Here is a 27,567-nt window from a genome sequence, read left to right as displayed (position 1 = left end):
CAAACAAAAGCTACTAATATTACAATTCTAGATCTTTTGCATGCATACATAATTTCAAAACTACAAACATGGGACACACTTACATCTACTTTAATTTGCATACAATAATACACTATACACAACTACTCATAAAGCACATTTTGAAATCATTTAAGGATATAGATTGCCTACACATGTCATATCATTGTCGAATAAAGTTAAAGTTGTTGATGATATTGCCAATATATATACTACTATTTTTTCTCAAGTTAAAGATATGATTGCAAAAGCCCAACAATCATACACTAAACAAACTAATAAAAAAAGAAAAGCCATGAGTTTCAATGTTAGTGATTATATTTCGTCACACATTGAAAAGAGAAGATTGAAAAGTGTTGAGAAACACCCTATTGTTAAGTTAGCACTTAGATTTTATGGATCTTTCAAAATAATTCACAAGATAAATGACAATGCATTTAAATTAGAACTACCCAAACATTGAAAGATCCATAATACTTTTCATATCAGTTTGTTACGACCTTTTAGAGGCCAATTACCTGTCCATCCTGTCTATGAAAATCCTCCTTTGTTAGAAAAAGAAACTGAAATCCTTGAACCTGAAACTATTCTAAACACTAACTTTATGACCACTAGAACTGGCCGTACATATTCTAGGTATTTGGTTAAGTTTAAAAATTATCTTGTTGAAGAGGCCCAATGGATGCATACCCACGACCTAAGTGCTTACCCCTCACTATTGGCTCCACATTGAGCAAATAGCAATTTAGGACAATTATTATCCCACCCCAAGGGTATAATGCCAGGAGGCATATTTTACGGTGGATTCCATGGCCATGGTGGATTCCATGAGGTTTTTTTGTGGATTCCGTAAAACTATTTATTTGTCGGGGCTCGTACAAAAGAAGGATTCCTTGTGCAAAAAGTTGACGGAGACGCCTGTCCTTTCGACCATCAGATTAATTTAATGTATACGTGGATGATTCCACAACGGATGATTCCATAAAATACATATTAAATTAATGGACGTTTACGAGTTTAGAGTGCGCACTCGAATTAAATTAAGGTTAGGACAGAGTTACAACCTATTTAATTATTTTGTAGCTGAAGATTGTTAGATATTCACTTTTATTGGGTTTTATTTAATTATTTTCTAACAATTGTGAATGCTTCAATTGATGTGTAAAGTAGGCGGCGGTGGCGTTAGGTAGCATCGAGCAATGGTGTGAATCCAAATGTCTAAAAAAATTACTATTTTTGATAGGTGCACGTCTTATTACTAAAGGCGTGGCGCCAATATTTATTTAAGCGCGCTTATTTATTAAAGCGCTAGACAAAACATTTATTATTTTGTATGCACATAGTCGCTCGGTTAAATATTTCATTATTTGATATTTATATTTGGACACAACCCAACTTTTGGACGCCCAAACGCTTTACTTTATATTTGGGCAAACACTAACGCAAAAGCAAAAAGCATGCTATTTGTAAAGTGGGCTATTTTTTAGCTTAAAGATAAATAAATTTATAAATACATGCCTTGTGAAGCGCTCACAGAATGCATGGGAAAAGATTATATCCAATTTGTCTCTTTTGTCTCATATCATGCAAATTTCCTTTTGCTTTGTACTTGAAATTATGAAGGTTTGTAGAGTTCTTTGTTCTTGGGGACCTTCCGGCATTCACTACGCACACATCGAGCATTCGATCTATGCACCATAGATTGTCAAACATATCTTTAGAGGAGATCACCTTTTCTATCTGGAGAATCTATTGTTGTAGCTATTGCAACTTGTTGCTGTGAACTCTCAAGAAATACAAAGGAATAGATACATCAATTCATTCTAATGTGCTTGGGCCTTCTTCAAATTTGCTTTCTCCAATAGAAAGAGAGTTGGGATCCATGACCATTGGAAGGTTGATCTTCTCATTCACCAGCTCCACAAGATCATACAACTCCATAATGGCTCCTATCATCACCTTCCAAATGCTAAAGTTGTGCCATCTAGCTTTTGATCTTGACGAAGCACAAGTAGAATGGGAACCATAAGGTCCATCAAGGCCTAGAAATCCATGTCCAAATCAATAGACAGCCTTCTCCTACCTTTAGGATGCCGCACTTCATGGATAGCCCCCCTTTGACTCCAAAAACACAATGAACTAGGACTTTCTCTAATCGATCATTGGGTCTTCTTCACCATTGGAGGTGATGAAAATGCAAAATTGGCCTTGGATTGCTGAATATGCAGCCTTCTCGGCACTTCTTCTGCCAGAGCCTCATGAAATCAGGCCTGCAAGCCTCCTCTTGTCAAAGCGTCCAATCAGGAAATGTAGCACTTCTCCCTCTGTTGGTAGCACTCTACATCCAGCTCCATTAGAAGCCTGATGTGCAGCCCTCCTGCTTGCAAGTGTATGTCGAAATGCTACTCCTTTTGTGAGTAGCAACTCCTTCAGGTCTGTCCACCTTTGCAGCAGCCTCCTGCTGCTCTGATACCCTGTCAGAATGCAATGACGTGGAAGTGGATGCATGGGCTGAGACAAAGGTTGAAACATTACACCAAAACTTTGAAGAAGATGAATGTTGAATAATGAGGGCAGAATATGTACAAGAGAGTGTGTTAGAGTATCCCTCTCAAAGAACCTCACAAGACCACTTGATCTCTCATTGATTGAATCACAAACAGACTGAGTAGACTGACCACATGAAAGCAAGCTATATACAGCATGAACATGATGAGGTCGGACTTGTAAACTGGCTAGATCTGCAATAGACATAAAATGATCATAAATGCTGTGAACTGGCTGGGCAAGCTGCACACCTGTCCGATCGCCATAAATGCTGCCCAATTACAGTATTGCTATCCGCCTGTGCATGAATGCTGCCCATCTGGCATGAACAGGAGCTGATACTCTTTTAACACTCTCCCCTCTGCCCAACAAAAACTGACTGTAGGAAGGAATGTGGGGATACTCAAGGCGATTTGAATCGGCGCCTTGCGGAGGAGGAGATTGAGAATGAAAGCAAACACAGCAACGAAAGATAACAATGAGCACGTGTACACGAGAGACAATAGGAGAGCAAGATTTTTGCCATAGATGTTCAATGGAGGATAGTGAGTGTAGAAGGTGTGAGAGCTCAATAGTTGTGATGACTTGGAGGATAGCATTGCTTGTCTATTATAGTGTTGGAGGTTAGCTAGTCATAGACACATGTGGCAAGTCCAACTTGACTCACCACCCACACAATCAAAACAACTCATTGACCATCATCCAACTACATGACATATGGTAGTCCATAAATTCTAAGGGATATTTCCTATATTTTAGGGTTGGGGCTCCTACCATGAGCCGACGATAGGGGCCCTTCATGACTCCTCGCTTGTATGTAAGATGCCTTAGGTGCACTAAGTTCTAAACCATTAACACTTTCCTATCAATGGCCAAGCCCATGTAGGCCATCTCAATAAGGCTAGACCTTGCTGGTCATCTAAATTGGGAAGGCTCTAGTTTGCCATGAGACAATCCTACATGCACACTAGGAGAGGACCTTTGAACTGTGCTAGCCCCCGTAACTATAAGGTGGTTTTACACTAATGCCCATTGCATTGAAGACTTTGTTTGCTGAAGTTAGAGCTACCAAATGTTGGAAGCCAACAAACGTTTGTTCTGCATGCCTCCCAATGGTGATGACATCCCCCCAAAGTTCGGACACAAGTCTATCATGAAAAAGTCATTTAGCTTGTATAAGCATAAGTTCTTGGCGAATCATGACCACCTTCATGCATGTCGCTTGCACTTGCAGCACAAGCTCTTGATATGAAGCCTTCGTGATTGAGAAACTTTGTACTAATGTTGTGAAGAACACAAAAAAGACGAAAATAGAATCCTTTAACTCTGATCTCTTCTTCACCCAATTGGCATACCCGTATGGAAAAGGGCAAACCTATCGAGCATTATGGTTGATTGCACTGAATGTGGGAAATAAATGATTTCATACCCGATGGAAAAGGGCAAATCTATTGACCATTATGGGATTACAAAATCAGGGTCCCATACATAAAAAGCATGCCGCTTTTGAAAAAGTCCCTCTCATGCAAGAACAAAGAAGTTTGAAAGCTGAAATGGAAGTTTCAAGGTTTGTAACTCTTTGGACAATGCATATCTTCTTGTTTACTTTTTTAAATTAAACTAGGTTCACATATGATATGTTGGTAGGTGTCAAGGTTACCTTGGAAAGACGTCTCGTGACAAGATGGTTCATGGCTTACTAGAGGTTGGGGTGAAACAAACACATTGTGTATCCTACTTCAAAGGGAAGTTGCAAGGAGACTCCATCCCAACAAGGTGTCTCAAAGGGCCAAGAGTACATTGAAGTTGGCACACATGGATCTGTCTGGGCTCATATGCGACAAGAGTCCCTCAAGGGAAGTGGGTATTTTATGCTCATTGTTGATGATTTTAGCAAGATGACATGGGCCTTCTTTTTGCTATTGCAGTCCAAGGCATTCTCTCTATTTTGAGACTAGGTCGTCTTCGAAGAAGCCCAATCTAGCAAAAGTTGAAGACAATCAAAGGCTAAGGTTGACTCAAAGTTGGCATAGGCAATGATCTTCGATGAATGGCTTGATTCTGTGCTAATCAAGGAATAGATCCAGAGTTTGCCAACACCAACACTTCGTCAAAGAACTGGGTACTGGATGCAAGAATCAGATGATGGTAAAGATGGCAAAGACCATGTTGAGCATCATCACATGCCCCAAGTTCTATGGGAGGAAGCCATAGTAGTGGCCGTTCACATCCTTAACAAATCCTCTACTTTAACAATTCCAGGCAAGATGCCTTTTGAGGTGTACTTACTACTTCGACACTAAACCTACTATCTCTTATTTCAGGGCCTTTGACAGCATCTGTTCATGGCCTACAACTCCTAGTCAATGGGATACATGTTGTATGATCTAGAGCCTTGAGATGTCTACACCATAGGGACATGCGCTTTGTGGAGTTTCTAGCTTTAGAGGGGTTATAGAGCACCTATAATGTTACAAGGAAACACTAAGAGCTGCAACCATTCATGTATTATCTTAATGCACGTATGGGGTTCAATGGACACGACTAGTTATGCACACATGTATATTTTTGTGACACATGCTTGGACTACTAATTATGGATTTTAAGCCAATTAATGTGTGGCTAGAGCTTAGTGTCACTAAATTGGTGATGGATAGGATAGAGTTGCCACAACATATCCTTCTATAGGAAATTTTTGGGCATTTGTTCTACTAAAATAAATAATGTTTTTTTCATGAATAAATCTTTTGGGGACTAGTTTAATGGAATCAAACATTAATGCATGATAACTTTGTGTTAGTGTATGCCTTTAATTTTAATAGTTCAATACCAACCATTTTGTTAACCCCTTATATTTTTCGTGTTTGCTTTATATTATTATAAGTACAACCCTTTTTTTATTGCAAAAGTAATTGGACTCACCTAAGACACAGGTTTAAATTAGAGAACTCAAGTAGCACCAAAAGTTAACAGCCATATTTTGGCACTTGATGGATGTAACTATTTGAGTAAGAAAAATAAAAACTTACTGCCCATCGTCTTTCCGAGGAATTGTGATCTCCCATACAAAACCCACATTTGTAAACAGTCCCCTTATTTCCTCCTCTGTGATCTACAAAATGGACAAGTATTAAAGGAATTTTGATTCTCACATATACAAGAGAGTTGTTATTTTCCATGTTTAAGAAATATCCTGAAGCATAGTACAATGATATACTTTGAAAGGAAGATTACGGATGATGACTCTCCATTTTCTTGGTTTTGAGCCCTGCATAAAATATGTAAGGCATTATGCAAGCAGCAGATGATGAGCATGTTGTTTTTAATTCTAGAATTCCACGTTTGGCTGGCCATATAAAAGAACATAGAGCCTAACCTCACCACCTAGCTGTCGTGCCCATAAATCATGACCTAAAATTACTTTTTGGTGAAGCAAAGCAACTGCAAGCATAGCATCTTTAACAGATGTATACACAACTGCCGCAGCACCCAACGTGCAGCCATCTTTTTCTAAACCTGAAATGCATCATTTGGTAAGTTCTAAACAATGGTAGTTGCCTTATGACTTTCCACTCAATGAAACTGTCTAGTCAAAAGCTCCTATGGTGGAGGCATGTAGTCAACCAGTTTTACACCAACATACAGTCTGTAAAGAAGCCTAACCATAAACCACACTATCCATGCCAGCCCATTGGCAATGAGCATGCAGTCCTAGTTAAGCTCAAAATCATTTGAGAAAGATTGAACCTCTTCCTTTCAACTCCTCAAGTGACAAAGATGATTGTACTGATTCAATCACACCAACTTTCTTTGCCAAATCAATTGCCTCCTCACGCATCTCAGGGGTCACCAAACCACCTAAAACAACTGTCCTTGCAACCCTGTCAAAACACCAAGCTGGGTGAATCAACACACCTGAATTCCTACACAGCCACATCAAATAAGAATCTGTTGATTTCCTCAAAGTTACCGCTGCTTCTCTGAGCTTTTGTGTTCCACCACAACAGTGGGTTTATCACCTTTCCTTTTGTCCTCCAAAGAATGGAACTCACCTACAAGAAAAAAGTCGCACTATATCAAAAATTATTTCCACACTAACTGATTTTAAAAACCTAAAACAACACACTCCAGCTTGAAGAATGAAACCATCTTTCATTCTTTTTCTGCCTGTACTTTGCAGGATTCAAGCTTGTGTCCATGAGATGTAAACCCAAGTCAATCCAAAAAAATTTCCCTGGAGGGAAAAAAAATCTGAAAGGTTTGGCCACCTAACAACTTGAAAAGGCTGCATGATGAACTTGCACTTAATATTCAGCAAAGCAAGAGTCCCAACCATGTTCAATATCTTTTTCACCATCTGCTGCTGTTTCTGCATCTATGTGTTTGCGCTTTTTCTTCTTTTGAGCTTCAACTACAAGTTTTGCATCTACAGATTTACGCTTTTTTGGTTTCTCCTCAACAGACACATCTGCATTAGTGGATGCAACCTTTGCTGCAGAAGAGTCTTGCGCGTCTACATTCATATCACCATCTGTAGAAGCATTTGTGGAAGCATTCAAGAGAAACTTTCAGGAGATTCCAATGCAATAATACAATCAAATGATGTATTCAATAAACTAAACTCAAATGTTTGAAGTAATAAACAAAAACAGCCAACACCATAATATGATATGTGGGACTGTTTAAACACCGGCGGGGCATGATATAAAGGTATCATCTTTTCATAGGCCTAAATTTTTCCTTAGTCACAAATTTCAGCTTTTGCACCAATCGAATTGCAAAGGATGTTAACTCACAAGTCACATGAAACTGAAGGGAGTTGACAGAGTCACCAGATATACAAATAAAGACGACAAGAACCATTCGTTACCATAAACTACAAAATTTTACCAGAATCATCACTAGACCGTTTCTGCTCCACATTTGAGCAACACAAAATGCAAGAACATAGTTATTTCTATGCATTTCCGTACGGCAAATGCATACAGCTATGGAAGAATGAAATAAGTATGGTTCACTGCCCCATACATGGCCCTAAAATTTTTCGTACTTTCAACTACTTAAACATGCAAAAATATTTTCTTAACCTTTCTTCACAAATGCACAGGCAGCACAAAATTGACCAAACTTTGAGATGGCAAGTTGATGCAGGTTTGTGGCTGTTTGCGGCAGTTTTTGCTTCATTCATGGCAGTTTTGAACCATATAGGAAAACTTCTAAGTTCCAACTTTAAACTACATAGGGATTGCAAACAAATGCGCTAAACCCTTCTTCACAAGTGCGCAGGCAGCACAAACTTGAACGAACTTTGAGATGACTGGTTGATGCAGGTCTATAGTGCACCTGTGACATGGCAGCATTTTCCTAAGGTTGAATACATATTACAAAGTGCACACAATCAAAAAAAGTTAAAACTCTAATGATTAAACTTTAGTATCAAAGAGTCAAGAGCCATAATTTATAAATAGTAAGCAATGAGTACTCAATAAACTATCAAAAAGATACATCACATGTGTCATGATCACATTGCGAACTAGATTGTAGAGTCTAATGACTAGTCTCTAGTACATCAAAGAGTGGAAATGCCCAATATTTGATCATTCAGGCCTTGGAGTCTTCAATGTCTGGCACGCTTCCCAAGGCACTTGGTAAACCCTAATTTCTGCTGTGAATTAGGGTTTACAATAGAGAAAACTGAAACTCCTCAACTTCCAAGGGTCCAAATGCTAAGATCTTCGAAGCAAGCCTATGAAATGGTCCGAAAATGAGAGAGAATGCTGAGAGAGAAGATTCAGAGTTTTGTCGCAAGAAATGACTGAAAAATCAGTCAAACGCAGCTGTTGTCTGCACCTGGAAACCCAAAATCTACTGATGCCTTCAACCAGGGGCTGTTGCCCAGCTCCAAGGATCTCGTGCAGCTTTCGGCTGCTCCAAATCTACAAATGCCTGCTGATAATGGCTGAAACTCAACTCACAATGGCTGCTCTAGCTCCTCACGACCTGTTTCTGACAAGAATAAATTATCCTCTATCTCTCTACCTTCATTTTTTTCTCTCCCAACCTTCCCCATGTTTTTTCTAGCCTCCCTTTAGAAAATTTAACACGTGGCAACCTTTCCAAATGAATTTCCAGCATTATCCACGTTATTATATTAATTTTTCAGTCTAAATTTACTAAAAATTAATATAGTAATTATTTCGGTGCCCAAAAAAATAGTCGACCTTAAAAATCAGCTCTCTGTGTATCAGAAAACATTAGGAATGTTTGGTACAGAGGATGCACTAGAGGATAGGACAAATATTGGGGCTGCTTTATGGTGAGAGGACTACGGGGCAGAAGCTCCAGAGTTGCACAATTTGGCTATTCGTATTCTTAGCCAAACAATTAGCTCTTCTTGTTTAGAGCAACTATGGAGCTCATTCAATCACATTCACTCAAAGAAGAGAAATCATCTTGGTACAATGAAGACGAATGACCTAATTTATGTGAGCTCCAATCTTTGCTTACTAGCTCGTACATCAATTGCAAAGGCTGATTCTTTTATACGTTGGGAAAAAGATGATGATGATGATGATGATGATGATGATGGTGATGGGCAAGATGTTGTTCAATAGGATGAGCATTCAAGCACAATGGAGCCATCTTCCATGAATCAGAGCACTTAGCAGCTAGCCTTTTGGAACTCTAGAGTATTGACTTGGAAATTGGAGCTCTTGTAACTTGGATCTTTAGACTTTAAAGTTTAGTGCATATTTTGTGTCTTTGCAATGCACACTTGTTGGACTTATGTAACATTGTTGATTACAATGTTGAATCGTGAATGCGACAATCCATTGCTGATTACAATGTTTTGAATCTTTATTAGATTGTACCATTTGGAGCTCATTGTTACTAGATAGAACTCTATGTTTACATATAGCCATAGTTAGTTTCCTTTCTTATTTTGCTTTGTGCTACATATTTTGCCTAGACAGTTGTACCATCATACACATGATTGTAACTCATGGTCTCATAGGTCATTTTGGCCTTTTGTAAACGTTAATATATCATCTCATCTCTCTTTTTTTTTTCGTAATATCATTTCCTCTCTCTCTCTCTCTCTCTCTCTCTCTCTCTCTCTCTCTCTCTCTCTCTCTCTCTATATATATATATATATATATATATATATATATATATACATACATACATACATACATACATATATGTCATTCCCTTCGTTCCCGTTCCATAACTTTGGGCATTTCTCCCGTTCCGAGGGGTCCCATTCCCCGTTCCAAGTAACTATGCCTGCAAGGCATCATAGTCAACACAACATCGCGCACTGTTGTTCAACTATTCTATATGCCCAACAGATGCTGAAAATTACCAGCCAGCATAACATAGCATAAGACTCAAAGAATCTCAAAAACGTTGCTAAATAATCATGCCATGGATCCATTAATCATGAGCTCAAAACCACAGTATAGCACAATGACCGTATGCTGAAAACCAGCATTCAATAATCAACCCTTGATGGATAATCAACCCCTAATGATCATTAACTAATGCAAATGTACAATTTCAGAGCTGCACATAATAGACCATAACATATGCATACCAAACATATTGCGTAGGATACTAAATAGTGATCTCCTGGCAAACATACTGTCAATTACAGTATCCTGAATGTATGTTGAATACATCTGAGATCCACTATATCTAGAGTTATCCATCATTGAGGAGCTAAGGTCCTAACTCCCTCACGAGCATCACGTAATACTTTGGACCCCTGCTCTGCTCAACCTGACTGAGCCCCATCTAAAGTTAGCTCTAACTAGAAAACATCAAGGTAAAGCTACAACAACTGAGTACAGTCTACCAAGTCATCCTCCTCCATCCATTTGGCATGGCATCCATTGGTGAATAATTTTGAAACTTCACCCAAGTACTGTTTGAAAACCTTACCCTTTATATTCCGCTCTTTGTGTGCTAAAATCTGCTCTAGTACTAGTATCTCATCGATCTCTTCAAACTCAAGCTAAATTTCAATAAATACGTCCTCTAACACATCACCATGAAAAGACCTAAGCAAGCTCACACAAAAGGCATTGTGTATCTGCCAGCGTGGAGATAATTTCAGCCTATAACATGCATCACTAATCCTCTCCAACACTTGAACTAGGGCATAGTATCGCATACTCAACTTTGGATATAATCCCTCTTTGCCCTTTATCTTTTTTAGCCGTGTGCAGCAACAACAAATAATCGCCCTCTACAAAGCGCAAAGCACACCTATGACGATTAGTTGCTCTCTTTTGCTTATCCTATGGATACTTTCTTACCACCCTCTACCACCTCAAAAGGAGCCTTACCAATGGAACTATGCACCATGTTGTTATATGCAAACTCAACCAATGGCACATATTGTTTCCACTATACTTTGTGGTCTAATACATAGCACTTCAAAAGATCTAAAACTATGGAGTTAGCCTCCTCGGACTAACCATCAGTTTCTAGAGTTAGCCTCCTCAGACTAACCATTAGTTTGAGAATTTCAGCATTGTGCCATATTCTCAAACGATCCTTTCCAAAACAAACTTGTCATCCATAGATCACGATCACTAATGATCAACTCTAACATACCATGGTACTTAAACACATGCTACATAAAAAGACATGCCATATGATCAGCCTTTATCTTTTTTCTCACTAGAATGAAGTGGCCCTACTGAACCTCAGAAGTTTTCTCACTCAGAGCCTTAAAAGTGTTGCTCTCAGCAAGGAACAAGCAATCTTCCAAGAGCTCAAGGAGATCCACAGCTCAAAACCCATTCCGTACCCTCTTGACAATAGCAACCAATGTGCTAAAACTATGAGAATCCCACCCCTCGCCCCCCCCCCCCCAAAAAAAAAAAGGGAAGGGAAAGGGAAAAATTAAAATCAAGCAACCCAAAAAGAAAAAGAAAAAACCAACAACTCTGACTAATCAACTGCCAAAGCTTTACTCTATGAATGCCAATTCAAAAATGGTAAAAGGCCCCGTAAGAGATCCCATCCTTCACTAGACCTAATGGGATGGTTAAGTGAAGAGCTTGCCAAGGAGAAAAAACTTCAGCCTGCATATTCCAACTTGCTCATATATAAGGTTCAATAATATCACAGAGGAATCTGATGATGATGATGATGATGACCACCACCACCACCACAGCAACAATAATGCAATAACAATAGTAATGAATTTCAGGGCTCTAGGCAGGTTTGTTATGGGATTTACCAAAGTATTTAAAAATGCATCAAGTTTAAAAGGTGCACAAATAAGTATTTGAAAAGCATCAACCACTTTCAGTGTGTTGTTACAATAGTAATGACCTCGTTCTTCCATAAACATGAACCATACTTGCTCAACCTCACAGAATCACAGAAAAACCAATCAACTTAATCACATTCAGAGTAAAACAACAATTACACAAATGGACACTACAAAACTTCAACCTCGCAGAATCACAGAAAAACCAATCAACTTAATCACATTCAGAGTAAAACAACAATTACACAAATGGACACTACAAAACTTCAACATTAGTGTTCCATTCTAAACAAGTTGGCAAAAGAACTAGGCAAAAACTTCAGATAGATAATGACTGAAAATGGTCATGCTTGTATCTTGTCAGTTTTACAATATTGTAACGTTCAGAATCTGTAAATCTTTAGAAGTACTGGATTATATTCAAATCATTCCCTCTTTATATTTCGCTCTAGTGATTTTGACAGCATTTTCTTTCTTGGAAAGAAAGACAACATTCATGCTTCAAGAGCAAAAATCTTCAATTAAGGTTTACAAGAACAAATTGACATGAGAATTTCAACATTGTTTATTTCTCAGATTTTCATGATTTTCAAAACATTCATGCTTTTTGGTAAATAGGAACTGAAGCTTCTCAAAGCCCAGTATGTTTGAACCATGACTCCAGACTTAAAACAAAAAGGTATAAGAGCACCAAGGAGCATGCCTTTCTTTTTCTTTGAGCGCCTCTGTTCCAAAGGTGCACGACGTTTTGCAAGCTCAACCTTAATTTTCCTGCCATGGAGATCAGTACCATTTTTTGCCTCTACTGCACGGACAGCATCCTCTACAACAGCACTACCACAAGTGAACTGTAAGGCTTCTGTTTCTTGAGTATCTATCTGCAATTGAAAGATTAAATAGTGGATCATAAGGTTCAACACCCATTCTAAATTAGGATAAGAGACTTACAATTGGACAAATCCAAATCCTCGATGCTGCTCTGAACCTGCAGAAAAATTGTGTTGTACTGCTTATCAACAACCAATTAAGCTAGCTTTCATCCAGAAACCTCCTAGAGAATCTCAGTTAGTTTATTTCAGAAAATTTATTTTGGAACTAACTTTTTCATTCCAGCATGGCAGATGTACCATATTAAGATCATGGTAGCTTATTGCACATACAAGAGCATCACAACTACTTTTAGTATTCAAACCAAGATGTGTCCTCACCTTTTTCCTTTACTATGAAACTGCGCCGAACTGGTCCGATTTCACCAAACACCTCCTGTAGCTGCATGTTTCAAAAAGACTTTTACCATTCCCATAAACGAACAACTTGAGCCAAGAATATCCCAAGCAACAAATTTGATTGCAAGCGACACTATGCAAGGGACTGAGATGCTAGGTTCCCAAAGGGCAATAACTGATGAGATCTCTTAAAGTAAAGCAGTTAAAAGTCTTCCAAGTCGATCTCAAGTAAATGAGATAACCCTTCGAAGTAAAGCTTATGAAAAAACTACTATTTTCACATACCTAAATAACAATTTCAATCAACTTTTTGGCACATTCAATTTCTCTAGGTTCTAAGTCCTTGAAATTTTGCTACATGTGTAGGAAAATTTTTCCAGACAACTTCTACAACTTAGTAGTCTGAGAACCTTGTAGGAAACTCATTTCCTACCCAGATGATCCCAATTCTAAAACTCATGGCTACAATGTTTTGTTCACATCCTTCCATGAGTAATGTGGGAGATTACAGAATAATCTCTCTCACTGCAAGCAGACTCATGAAGCTGGCTTTACATGTAAAATCACCCCAATGATGCGGATTTACTGTTTTGACACCAGACTGACCAATCTGTCAGGATCACGATGATTTAGGCAAAGCTAAAGCAATGACCTATAGTCAGCTATAATACCAATCAAAGGAGGACAGAAGTCAGACTTAGAGAAGGGCGGAAAGAGAATGACAAATTGAATTCTCAAATATGGTCAAGTGCAAAGTGGAGTTCATGGAGAACATGGGGCCAGGGCACACCTATTGCCAAAAGAGTGAAGGAAATACATATTATGAGCAGAGCCCTCTGTAAACAGCAGCAAAAACTGGGAAATCCGGATTCTGAAGAGCTTTGGATGGAAAGCAGGAAAGCCTAGGATGCCAGATATAGCATCCTTTTGAAAGACCACGCCTACAAAAACTGCATGTTCCTGCCATCCGACCTAGTCTAAGCAGAGTGAGTGGTCCAACCCGCCACATGGAAGTTAAATTTTAACACCATCATGCCTGGCTGTCCATGATATCCGGTCAAACATTGTGCTCTGCTTTCCAACTTCTGAGTTCCAGCTTTTAGCTTTTGAAGCAAATTCAAGCTCCCTCGAAAAAATCAGATTTTCACAACACTTTTTAGCTTCTCTCTAAAAGCAGGTCCCATGTCTGAATATGCCAATAGATGTAACTTTTGAGTCTATGCAACCTGCATATTTGACATGAAGCAAAAACTAGTACCTGAGTGAAAAACTTAGATCTACAAACCCCAAACAAATCATCTAACACCCATGATTGGAAGAGGAATTACTTTGAAACACGCCTCTTCGAGGGATGTAATTGAAATTTGAAATATCTTTCCTTGAAATAGACTTTGTCAGTGTCTAGACTTTGTAACTACCAGGAAACTATGAAAGGATGAAAGGATATTTTCAAGGAGTGGGAAATGGAAGGGCCCATCAATGTCTATATCTGACATAGGAGGAATATTCAAAGACCATTCCAATCAATGAGAAAAGTAAAAAGATATCAATGTCTTTATCTAGCATGAGTGACCATGTAGTTGGTCTTGGACTAAAAAGTTCCAGGCATGGAAGGCCTTCAAACTAATTGGTGCCTTGATAACTCATGAAGAGAATCATAGCCAAGATAGCCTAGGCTATAACAACAAAAGGCAATCATCATCAAAAGGTGATCTAGTCATAGCCAAACCATGTAAGCCATGGAGCCGTAAGCCCTCAGTTGTAGGCCAATTGCAATATTAAACAGAGGCCATTAGGTTGTACCTTGCCTCAAGCTATCACAAGACCGGTCTTGGCATCCAATACCTCAACTATTAGGATACCAGAATTAGAGTTCATTTTAATTGAAAATCTTTGTGAAGTTTAATTAAGTCATTAAGTTCATTTCTCATTCTAATGACAACTAATGTGTGGGACAGACAACATAGGCCAAAGACGGGCTGAATCTGCTCTGAAACTATGCAAAAAAAGGTTGCCCTGATGAAAATGTAGGTATTCAGCACTTGGGGGGTTGTGAACAACTGCTGGAAATGGTCAGCTAGCTGGTTGATGGTGCCACCCAACAAAAAGGTCACTTGGTGAGGACGGCTGGTTTGAAGAGCTGTATTTTTCAGTGTGACTATGGGTGGATCTTTCACTTTGACATCGATACCAGCTACCTGTGGTGATCATGAGGCCCTTAGGTGCTACAGGAGGCATGGGAGTGGCTCGAGAGGCACTCCTAGTGCGGCACATGAGGATACACCTATCAGTACCTCCTGTGTAGAGTTTAGAGAGTATGATGAGGAGGGCAATGTACTTGGTGAAGGTGATTTTGTTGAGGGTAATGACTCCTCAAGTGCCAACGAGGATGCTTCTAGCTACAATGTTGAGAGTGAAATGGGTACTGAGACTCTAGAGCCTATGTCATATGAGATTGATCATCTTTGTCACGTCTTATTTCAACTCTCTTTTGCACTTAATTTTGAGTAAAGTCTCTAATTGTATGTTTTAAGTCCAAACATTAAGTATAGACTTTAAATTATATGTTCAAAAAATTTCATCGAATGTAGATCCGAGATTTATTAGTCCTATAAGTATTGGATGGTACTAATCGGACACCATCGGACATGACAACCTTGCCCTAACTCTTGGCATGGTGACCATTGCACTAACATTGAAGGATCTCTCTACTCAACTAAATATAGTCCAAAACTGATCCAAACTTGACATTTAGCAAATTTCCATTTTCACTGAGGCATCCACATGCAAAAAGTGAGCTCCCTGGCCCTTTGGCCCTGCTCCCATTAAAATAACATCAAAAGCTACCCGACCTAAATTTTAAATTCCCAACCTCATTGAGCTTGATAGTGTTGAAACTTTCACAAACCTTAGTTTAAGACATTAAATCATTTAAATCTCTACCCCCCACTAGCACCTATCCATCACAACTTCTACCAATGTCCCCCACTACTAAAATTGGGATTGTCGGTCATCATGACACACATTTAACTTAATCTCACATGTGCACAACTTAAGTGTTCAAAGAGCATTCAATTAAAAATCTGCATCCTTGTGATTTGACATTTCGAAAGGATTGCAAAAAATGAGCAACATTCTAAAAGGAGTGCACAAAGGGTAACAACTCTATCGACTAGTCGTCATTGTCATTCGGCCTAAGTTCAAGCTCCAACCAAGTGGCCCTGACGCTAACAACACCAACCTCCTTTCTAGCTCGCTAGTACAAGTGATGTAGATCATCTCTCACCCACCCCGCCCCCCTTGGCCGTGCCAAAGGAGTATGAGAGGGCGGTGGTAGGCCAATTCAATCTCATCTATATAGTACATATAGGTACAAAGGACCCAAAGCAAGGTTTTCTCTTACGCATCAACTAAAGTCCTGCACAGAGAAATCCTAGAGATGGGATGAACTTCCAAGTGCATGTAGACCTATTCAACACAAAAAGCAAGATTGGCTTCTAGTCGAAGGTCACATGCATGACACTTTGGTGATTTGGATAAAGGAAAGCACTCCATGGTTACATGTGCTACTACAAAGGCATTGTTGACAAGATGGTCGTGTGCTACTATAGAAACGTTGTTGACACAAAGAGGTACTATGATTCCTTTCTATTTTTAGGAGTTGGTACGATCGCCATCAACATCAAGTTCTTTCCGAGGCACCTTGGCGATGGCTTAAGCAACCACTGCTTGGGTATCCATGGTCCTATCCGAGCAACATTGTTGTAGGTACTATGATAAGTCATTATCATTGCACCTTGTATTTTACCAAATCACCCATGATCTAAGAGATGGTGTTAGCGGATATTGTTAGTTCATGAGTGAGTTTATGCATGTTCCATTGGCTGGGCATATTTTACCAAAGTGTGATGTGGTCACCTGGTTTTTAGGTGCCACTTTGTGGCCACCTAGCTATTTTTTTGCTAGCCAACTTGATTTTTGTTGGCCCCAAACGTTGACTAACTTGTTCATACTTTTGGCCTATAAATAGATAAGCGCTCCTTCCTCAAGACATTTCAGCATATACACGTGCAAGTCCTATTGAAGAGAGAGAACCACTACCAGTGCCCACATTGTCAATGACTCATTGTTGTTCTATATTGTCGCGTCTTAGTATATGGAATCCATTTCTTGAGCATCTCTTCTTTGAGTTCTTTTGCAATCTTTTTTCTTCGCAATGTTCCTCTTATTTTATGTGAGTGCAGTCGATTACAACAAATTCTCACATTTCCATCGCAACACCCACTTCTAACAGGAGAAGACTGTGAGGATCAATTTTGGGACAATACACAGCAGTTGATGCACATTCTGGAGCAATTGACAGCTTCCAAACTTGATTTTGGAGGATTAAACAGCCAAAAAAAAAACTAATTTCAGCAAGCTAACCTGATCTACAGCACTTTTTGCGGCTGGAAACAGAGGATGACTGCTGTACAAGATTTTCTTTCACCAAAAAGAGGAAAATTTTCTTTAATCTGCAGCTCATCTCTTCTCCCCCACCAAATCTGAATTTTCTCAGCCCTAATTTGCTCTACAGACTCAGTTTCAGCAAAAAAATTCCAGCTGTCTTGGGATGCATGCATGAAGGAATCAAACGTGCATGAAGCCCTACTAGTGTAAATCAGAAAAATTACAGCAGATTTGAAGACATTCAACCTGCTACAGCAAAGGGGATCTGCATGTGAAGGTTGAAGTCCCAATTTGACTCCCTCAGTTTGCAAAATCAAGGGGCAAGTTGGGGATAATTGCTGCTGGTCATTATCTCAGGGGTTGGAAATCATAATTCCTTCTTTTTTTCGTAATTGGAAATCATAATTCTCTCTCCTATTCATTCTCCCTCCTCTAGGTCAGATGGAAGTTGAATCTAGCAATGGAAATTGGAGATTAGAGCCTCGGATCCAGTAAGGTTTAGGGTTTGCATGGCTATATCAAGATGTGTGCATACATCTCTCACTGATTGACGAAGGCTGCTGATACGAATTTGGCCAATGGACAGAGATGTGTGAGATTCTAAAGGCCAACAAGAGGGCTGATTTGCATGCAATTGGAGAGTATTCAATTTGGGCTTCCATGATTGTGGAATCAATGGGCAAATTGGATTTCATGATTTCTGGTTATAAAGAACAGTAAGATATCCAAATGTTGTCAAAAAATTAGCTCAGGCAAATCCTAACATCTTCCTAGGGTTTTGAGTCAAATCTCAGTTGTACAACAAGATTTGGGAATTAATGTGAAACAAAATACCGCAAGGGGCACCAATGTTTATGGGGCTAATCGAGTGTTGGATCGTGTCAATTTCTTGATGGCAATCTAGCCCAAAGTGGTAATGTGCAGAATTTTCAGGTTATCTTTTATTTTATGAATTTATTGCTTGCTATAAATTGTTGTTAATCAATAATATTCAAGGTTCCACAACCCTTTTAAAAAGAAAGGCCGGTTGCTGTTAGCAAAATGTACATGTATAAGTCTATATTTGTGTGCATTTTTTATTTTATGCCAAAGACTTTAGTGGCTAGTCGACTAGTAATCTAGTGACAAATTTTTGTTAGCCTCCCTGTCAACCTGTCATCTCCTGGTTGTGTGATCCATCACAGTCTGATGGAGACAAAGGAGCTCTGACTGACTTTTGTGTGCATTTCTTCCCCCAAGCACATTTTACTGTGCATTTCCTAGGTTTGTCAGCCTTGCCAATCAATTTCCAGCCCCTCCGGTTTGTGACTGCTCCAGGACTGCCACGTCAGCATTTTCACAGTTTTTTAATACAATCAATCAAGGGCAATTGGCTACTTTTGGAGGTTTTCAGCTATTTATAGCTGACACACTTGGTTGGGCAGATCATTCACTCTTTGGTGCTCAGTTAGGTGGCTGCAGTCTTCTCTGTCTCCATCATGAACAACAAGCTGCACACTCTCCATCTCCATCACCGTCACCGTCACCATTTCTATCAGCGTCACATGTGTTGTCATCATTACTCAGCCTGATCCAATGCTCTCACTGATACCTTGGGATGCATACAAGGACTAATGAGCCCTGATTGTATTCAACTCTTCTTTGTTCAGTGCAGATCATTCTTCTCTCCACATCTTCTCTTCTTCTCTCCTCTTCTGGTGTTCATGATTCTCTTTTGTTGTGCACTCACACATGGTATCTTCACCTACATGAGGACACAAGAATTTCCAATTAAAGAGGAGACCACATTGTTGCTGAAAACTCAATTTTCAGCCTACTGTTTGCTGCTGTAAACACAAATTTTTTGTGTTTTATAGGTGACAGTCAATAAAGGCGGAACATCCACAACTCTTCTTTTGCAAGTGTTGTCACAAGGACATGAAATTTTGAGATGCTCTAATCTTGCCGATAACATTTGATTAAGATATTAATCAAATGTCCAAGGTTGTTTAGCACGTGATGCACATGGTGGTTATTTCATGGTAACAAGCCAAGGACCCCGAGGATGCAGTGGATGTCAAAGGCAAAAGTTGAGATAAGTTATACTAATTGGGTTTTGGTGGCCAGTTGGTGTCACTTTTGACCCCGGGATAGTTGTTTGGCCAATAAGTGTCTGTGATGACACTAGGGACCAGTATTAGTTAATTAATTAATGCCAGTCTAAGGGTCAACAGAGGTTGGGGACCACTCCAGGTTGCAAATAGCCTAGCCAATTTAATTATGGATGGGCATATTTAATTTTGGGCAGGATCAAAATTAATTTTGAAATTTTATTAAATGGCTAGATAATGATGAAAAATGAGTTTCAAAGACTACCACTTGGCAAAAATGCCATGCAAGACTCAAAAACGTTTTTGGGGGCCCGAGAGAGAGAGAGACAAAGACTGAGATTCAATTCATTTAGCCTGCGAGAGAGAGGAATGAGATGTTGCTGGTCTGATCTACAACCATTGGAAGACCATCTAAGGCAGCGAAGAGCAAAAGAAGACCAAATTGGAAGCAAGCGACAACAATTCTAGCCCTTCCAAGAGTTAGCGACAACAATTTAGGGACTCCTAAGCAACTAGCGAAAGCATTAAATGCTATCTAGTACATGCAACAATCGAATCCATCTCTGTCACACTCATCGTCATTGTCACTATCACAAGTGCTATATACATTATACAACCTGATATGGTGTCGTCACTAACACTTTGGGCTATGTGCAGAGCCTAATTATTCCTCGTTGTATTCAACTTTCTTCTTTGTGCAGTGTTGATCGTTCTTCTCTTCTTGCCTTCTCTTCTTCTCTCCTTGTTCGTGATTCTCTCCCGTTGTGCACTCCCACAATTTTGGCTAGCCAACCAAACATTACTATGGGCATACTTTTGTTAGCAGATATGTCAGCTCATGTGTGAGTCTGAACTGCAGAGGCTTGGACACATTATTTAGGTTATTTAGGCATTTTGTATTGTGTCATTTTATGGTCATATTGGGCACTTATTGCTGGCCGACCAGCATTAAATGCTGGCCAACCTCACATATTTTATGGCATTATTTGTGCCTATTTATTCTGGGCTCCTCCTCCTCAGTTGGTTAGTTCACCACTTGGAGTTCCCGTGGAGAGAGGAGCCGGTGCCGGTGCCCACGCAGCCAGTGACTCACTGTTGTATGCGACAGTCTCGTGTCTGATATATGGATTCCATTTCCCAAGCGTACATCTGAGTTCTCATCTAGATTGTGTTCTTTCTTTTCCTATCTCTTTTGTCTTGTGTTTCAGCAATTTATTACAGCTTATGTTTACGCTTCCATTGCTGCGCCACTTCTAACATGGTATCAAATTTCAGGATTTGTGCTCCTGCTGTGTTTTCTTGCTGATTTTAGGACTATTTTCACCCTTGCTAATCAGGTGATTGCTGCTCCATACAGGTGACCTGTTTTACCTACGTTTTTTGCAGATTTGCCATCGCCTGCTGTCTACAGCCCCTCTGTTGCCTGCGTTTTCAGTTTTCAGGCTGCTGCAACAGTTTTCTAGCCTGTTTGTGACAATATTCAGCCTGTGTTTTGCTGTTCCTAACTCCTCCCTAGCTAGGCGACTATACCTTCAAGCCGTTTTTGCTGTTTTTGGCAGTTTTTGACTGATTTGTTGATTTTTTGCAGCAGCTTTTGTTTTCTTTTGGTCAGATTTTAGATTATACTGTATGTGAACTCTTGTTTTTTGCAGTTTGTGCTCGTGTTTTGGCTGTGTTCCCTCTCCAAATACCTTCTTTTCTCTACTCCTCTTCTAAATCCTCTACAGATGGCTCCTATATGCTCATCCACTGATGATACATTACATGGAGATTCTAGTGAGACTCTTGCAGCTTCAAAGAGAGGTTTGAAGATGAAGAAGTCGAAGGCCCCGTGTTATCAATGTGGCAAGAAGGGCCACTTGCGGAAGGACTGCAAAAGAGTTAACGGCTTTCAGGAAGAAAAAGGAGCAGAAGGCGAAGCGGGATATGGATTCCTCTGACGAGTCATCATATGCCTCAGATTCCGACTCAGATCCTCCGGCCAAGGCGAAGTCCAAGGCCGGAAGGGATCCTCTTCTTCGGATCATGGGAAGGGCTTGGTGGCCCCTTCCTCAGCTGCTTTCTAGTGGTGGTGGTGAGGTCATCCCTCACAAACTCTCCAGTGCCAAAGAGGGAGTGTGAGAGGGTGGTGAGATGGGGCAGCCCCACCTCTATCTATATTTCTATACACATGCATAGGATCTAAAGAGGAACGTCCCTGGCACATTGACCGAAGTCTAGCAGGTACAAATCCTGGAGCTAGGATTGACATCCAGGTTCATGATGGGCTGGTTCTTTGACAGAAAGTGGGTGGCTTTTGTTTGGAGCTCACATGAGGGGACACTTTGGCGATTTGGCCAAAGAAATCCATGGTCATTTATGCACTGCGGCATTGGTGACAAGATGGTCACATGTGCTACATCAGAGGTATCGTTGACAAACATTGAGAGCTACTATGATCTTCTCTATTTTCCGAAGCCGGTACAATCGACATCGACATCAGGTTCTCTCCGAGGCACCTTGGTGGTGGCTTAATCACCCACTGCTTGGGTATCCATGGTTCTACTTGGTGGTTCTATGTTATATGGTTTATGATTCATTCTCATTGTACCATTGTATTGTATTAGATCACCCATGATCTGAGAGAGGGTGTTAGTAGATATGTCAACTCATGTGTGAGTCTGAATTGCAGAGGCTTGGGCACATTATTTAGGTTATTTAGGCATTTTTTATTGTGTCATTTTATGGTCATATTGGGCATTTATTGCTGGCCGACCTGACATATTTTATGGCATTATTTGTGCATACTTATTATAGGCTCCTCCTCCTCAGTTGGTTAGTTCACCCCTTGGAGTTCCCGTGAAGAGAGGAGTCGGGTGCTAGTGCCCACACAGCCAGTGACTCACTGTTGTATGCGATAGTCTTGTGTCTGATATATGGATTCCATTTCCCGAGCATACATCTAAGTTCTCATCTGTATTGTGTTCTTTCTTTTCCTTTCTCTTTTGTCTTATTTTTCAGCAATTTATTATAGCTTATGTTTACACTTCCATTGCTGCACCACTTCTGACAACTTTCTCTCCATTTATAGGCAAGCTCACTTCTCAATCATCCAGATACTTCAGCATGACTATTTCCATCTAGAGAGAGAGAGACCGATGTAGACTAGTAATGACTTGGTTCCCGAGCCTTTGCATTGTTCTTGTGCCTTGATATAAGGATTCCATTTTCCAAGTATATTCTCTTTGAGTTCTTATAATCTCCCAATGTTGCTTTATGTTCATTGTATTCTTGTAGTCTATTACAACAATTTTTCTTTGCTTCCATGCTACACGCTTTCTAGCAATTGCACCACCGACACGTGTCCATCCTACCCTTGCTCCCTACTTCTGAGAGCTCGATCAGACCAATTTTTCTCTATGATTGTGCAAAGTTGAGAGCATCCTCTGTTGAGCTAAAATATGCATTACTTGCTAATTAGCCTCTTAAACAGCCCCAAAACACACTAAAAATGCTCTTTTAGAGTAAAACCCTAAAACGAGGAGTGGTTCGAGAGAGTTCAGTGGAAACCCTAAAACGGGGAGCGGTTCGATAAAGTTTAGTGGAAACCCTAATTTTTGGGGCACCCTTCCACATCTATAAATAGACAAGCTGCCCCCATTCAGCAATAATCCTTGTTTTGCAGGTTACACCAGCCCACACACCCTCTGCTAATTCAATGGAAACCCTAAAACGGGGAGCGGTTCGAGAAAGTTTAGTGGAAACCCTAATTTTTGGGGCGCCCTTCCACATCTATAAATAGATAGGCTGCCCCCATTCAGCAATAATCCTTGTTTTGCAGGTTACACCAGCCCACACACCCTCTACTGCTGTTGGCGCCCAGTTTCCAGCCTGCGGCCTGCCTCCATCTACTGTCCAGCCACCATCGACTGCAGCCACATCATCTTCAGCCTATCCATTCCTATAGGCAACAGCTCTTAGCTACTAGCGACTGCTCCAAACTGTCCCAGGCTGCTGTTCAACCTGCTGTCCATCATCTCCAGGGTCAGCCAGCCTACGTTTTCAGCATTGCAAGCCCTGACACTCTCAGACACTGTTTCAGCTTGCTGTTTACAGCAGACTGTGCACAGTTTCCAGCCCCCGATCGGTGGCATACTGCTGCGTTTACCAATTTCCAACCTCCAGACTGCTGCATTTTGGTGACCAGCCTGCTGCCATTCACTATTCAGCACTCCTACACTCCGACTAGTGGTCACAGACTTGGGATCCGTCTTCGGTGGACATCACACTCCGACATTGCTCTACCCTTGAGCACACTGTACACTCTTACATTCATTTACAGCATTCATTCACTTCAAAGTTGTGTTCTCTCTCTCTCCCTTCTTCTGTTTGTGTTTGAGTTTTGAGTTTTGCGTTTAGGGTTTGAGTTTTGAGTTTTGCGTTTAGGGTTTGAGTTTTGAGTTTTGCGTTTAGAGTTTGAGTTTTGCCCTCTGTGTCTGTGTCTGTGTCTCTGTGTTTCTATCGTGGTCGTACACTCTGTGTGTCCTCAGTGCAAACCCTAGCAGTCTTCTTAACATGGTATCAGAGTCGGTGATCTTATAAAGAGTATCCTGCGGATATTGTTGACAGCTAGTCTTTGTGCGAGGCACACAATACGACTCGTAACCGAATCACAATGTCCCAAACACCTTTTTCTCCAATTCCTATGATGTCTTATCAGGCTTCTTCATCATTGGAGACCCTAAGACGGCATTATGGACTCGATGAGGAGGACAACACTCCACCTTCACCAGATTTCACTAACATGACAGAGGAGGACTTTGAGAAGTACTATCGCAACAAGTACGGTGATGTTTACACCCCTCCTACCAATTTGGCTACCACATTCGGACCGGTTGGTGAGGCTGGCCACCTCTCCGATCATGGAGGACATTCAGTATTCGAAACGTCTGGCGATCCATCTTCATCATCTCCGCCAGGTCCAATGTCAGGTTTGTACAATTCTTTTGTGTTGTATGAATCAAAGCCCTCGCCTGTTTCTTCTTTTGAGGTACAGGATCCGGATGGCTTTGCGTATGTGAACTTCAATAGAGGGGGCTCACGAAGCAGACAAAATTCAAGTACATCTACAACTTCTGTTTCATTTGAGCATATTACACACACTTCTCACTTCCCTCCCATCCCACCCTCTTCTATATCACACCTTGATCATCTCTCATCATCTTTCCAAAATCTTGGATTATACTCCACATCTGCATCACACACCCTAGGGGTTGGATCTACCATCTCCACTCCTAGCACCTTTTCCTTCTCCACCCCATTCTCTACCTCTTTGCACCATGGTACTTCGTTAGGGGGAATGCCACCCTTTAACACAGTGCCTCTCACCTTTCAGCAAATGAGCACACCCATAACTCCTGGGTCGACTGTGATGGGCATCCCCCTCACTATCCCCAGCTTCACATCTCCCATGACCACTCATACACAGGGGTTTCCATCCTCAGCTTTTGGTGCGTCTTTACACTCTCCTTGGATTACTCCTACGCAAGGATTCCCATCTTCTACTCCCCATGTTCCCATCCCACCTCCTTGGGTTCCTCATGTGGCTACCATGCCCATGCCTAGTCAGCCCATCCCTACCTATGGATCCACCTTGCATACTACCCGCATGCCTGGTGGGCACTCTGGGACCCATTCCCAAGTGTACTCCACTCCCCCATCCTACGCCCACTACACTTTTTCACACTATCCATCTCCGAGCACTACCACTCCTATTGCAACGGCCAAGAATGCCTTCACGGACAAGACACGTTTTAACGGGTCAAATTTCACTACTTGGTCGAATTTCATGCAACAAGTGCTTGAGTCTCAAGGTCTTTGGGACCTCGTCATTGGTCTAGAGCCTATGCCGAACCCTCGACTAGCTCACCCTAACTACATCCGTCAATGGAGAGTCTACAATGCTACAGCAAATGTTGAGCTGATACAGGGATTGCTTCCTGAGTTTCACTTTCAATTGCAGCACTTCCCGCTCGCATCAGAGCGTTGGAGTTACCTTCTCGACCGCCATGTGGATCATGATCGTACTCGGCGCATCAATCTCGACTTTGAGCTTCAAGAGTTCTCTCTTAAGGAAAGGGATGATCTGAAAGTCAAGCTAATTGACTATAGGCTGATACTTGCCGAGTTCGCCACTATTGGCTCTCCAAAGTCAAATGACGATCAGGTTGCATTCTTCTTGAATAAGTTGCCCGCAAAATACTTCAATTTCATTGAACACATCATCTCCCAACCTCGATTGCCAACCTTCTATGAGTTTGAGTGCCAGTTCTTGCGTTACGCAAGGCTGCATGATCAAGTCCACAAGAAATCCTCATCACAACCTTATTCAGAGAAGAGGAGGTTAGTTGCCTCTTCTTCGGGAGGGAAAACCACCAATGGCAAGAACTCGCTAGATACGAAGACAAGCCAATCAAAGGGCGACTCCTCTTCCTCAGATGGAACCAAAGAATCAAGACTTATCTGGCAGCAACTCCCTAAGAAAAACCGGTTTTGCACACTGCCAGAGAGCAGGCCATGTGGATGAGGAGTGTCGCTCCAAGGCTCAAGGTCTTCCACCTAAAAAGCCTCAGCAGACCGCTGCGACTCCACAGTCCAGTGACTAGGACCTTGAACCAAGAGTGCCATGAATATTTGCCTAAGGGCCTATCATGATTACAAAGGCGATGGGCCACTCCTGTGGGTCTTTGGGTTTTTTTTTTTAAACCTAGGAAGGGGGGTGGATGGGTGGGTTTGTTTTTTGCTTGTTCCTTTTTTCTTTTTTTTTAAATGTTTGAATTGTCTCACTAGTTCAAGCCGAAGTGAAGCCATATCCAATCTTATTGATCACTTCATTGTCGAGTGCATTAGAGTCTCTAGTAGCACCTGGGTAATTATATACATTTCAATGTTACTATCAGAGCCCACACGAATCCTCCAGCATGTAAAGAATGTAAGAAAAAAACGAAATACCATTGAACTGTCTGGAAGCAAAAAAGCTAGGCCTCTAGAAAACAGTGACTGCAGGATTATTCTTGTCTGATTCAACAATCTTGCGGAATGGGGAAGGAAAAAAGTGACTGAAGGATTGTTCTGGTTCTTCTTGTCAGATTCTACAATTTGCATGGCCTTTTCGCTATCCTAGCGCGAGTAAACATGTCCGTTTTTCGATGAAGAGCCTTACCTGGGAATCGGTAAGGCTATACGGTAAGTTTCGGATGAAAAGCGTGCGAGCCGTTGTGTTTCCTTTATCGCCGTGTTCGTCTGGTGCGCGCTTAGCGGCCGTGCTACCGCCATCGCCATGGTCATCCGTAACGAGCTTAGCTGCCATGCTGTGTAAGAAGAAAGTTTGAGAGAGAGAGAGAGAGAGAGAGAGGAGCAGTGGGGGGCGGGCGGGCGGGCGATCGAGCTGAGGGGACAGGGACGTATCTTCCTAGTGTAAATAGAGAGGCTGTAGTAAGAGACTAGGGTAACAGGTTGGTGATTATAGAAGCTTTTCGTTATTATATTTTTCTCTACAAATTTTCTGGTTTTTCCCCTTGTCTTTCTTTTATAACAAAAATGAAATTAATCTTTTTTTTTCTTTTTCTACAATAGCACATGGGAGCTTTCTTTTTTAACCCCAACATCAAAGCTTTTACTCTCCAACAAGGAGCCTAGCATTTAACACAAAAGCTTTTTGCTTTTTTTTTAAAAGTGAATAGATATTCTCAATATGCCTTTGGGGATGTGGGGAGCAAGATTCGAATTTACACACCCCTTGAGCCCCAACCCCACACCCAAACCACTTCGCTACAACCTCATTGGAGAAAACTTTTTGCTTTTGCTAATGCCTTTCATTGTGAATGTTAATTACTATGCCACATACTTTTAAATTGAGGCTCTAGAGTCTTTAAAAGCATTCGTGCATTATCTTCGTTGAGATAATCCTCTT

At 40.8% G+C, this 27,567-nt stretch overlaps 1 protein-coding gene across 2 annotated transcripts in view; it reads right to left on the bottom strand.

Annotated features, from left to right (window-relative positions):
• Positions 1-27,044, bottom strand: part of LOC148009660 (RNA-binding (RRM/RBD/RNP motifs) family protein) — a 51,965-nt gene extending 24,921 nt beyond the window's left edge. For both annotated transcript variants that reach the window (XM_087672591.1, XM_087672592.1), the window contains exons 1-10: positions 26,818-27,044; positions 13,060-13,120; positions 12,800-12,836; positions 12,555-12,685; positions 6,899-7,096; positions 6,536-6,617; positions 6,313-6,446; positions 5,942-6,081; positions 5,783-5,833; positions 5,595-5,677 (exon numbers count right to left, since the gene is read on the bottom strand). In XM_087672591.1, the coding sequence (XP_087528717.1) occupies positions 5,595-5,677; positions 5,783-5,833; positions 5,942-6,081; positions 6,313-6,446; positions 6,536-6,617; positions 6,899-7,096; positions 12,555-12,685; positions 12,800-12,836; positions 13,060-13,120; positions 26,818-26,964 (1,064 nt within the window). In that variant the 5' untranslated portion in view covers positions 26,965-27,044. The remainder of the gene's footprint in view (positions 1-5,594; positions 5,678-5,782; positions 5,834-5,941; positions 6,082-6,312; positions 6,447-6,535; positions 6,618-6,898; positions 7,097-12,554; positions 12,686-12,799; positions 12,837-13,059; positions 13,121-26,817) is intronic.
• Positions 27,045-27,567: the final 523 nt, after the last annotated feature.

The sequence above is a fragment of the Lygodium microphyllum genome, chromosome 30 (assembly GCF_053477565.2).
Source record: "Lygodium microphyllum isolate KBCC chromosome 30, Lygodium_microphyllum_v1.1.10, whole genome shotgun sequence".
NCBI classification, from domain to species: domain Eukaryota; kingdom Viridiplantae; phylum Streptophyta; class Polypodiopsida; order Schizaeales; family Lygodiaceae; genus Lygodium; species Lygodium microphyllum.
The sequence above is the reverse complement of the archived record's forward strand: the minus strand, read 5'-3'. Positions and strand labels throughout refer to the sequence as shown.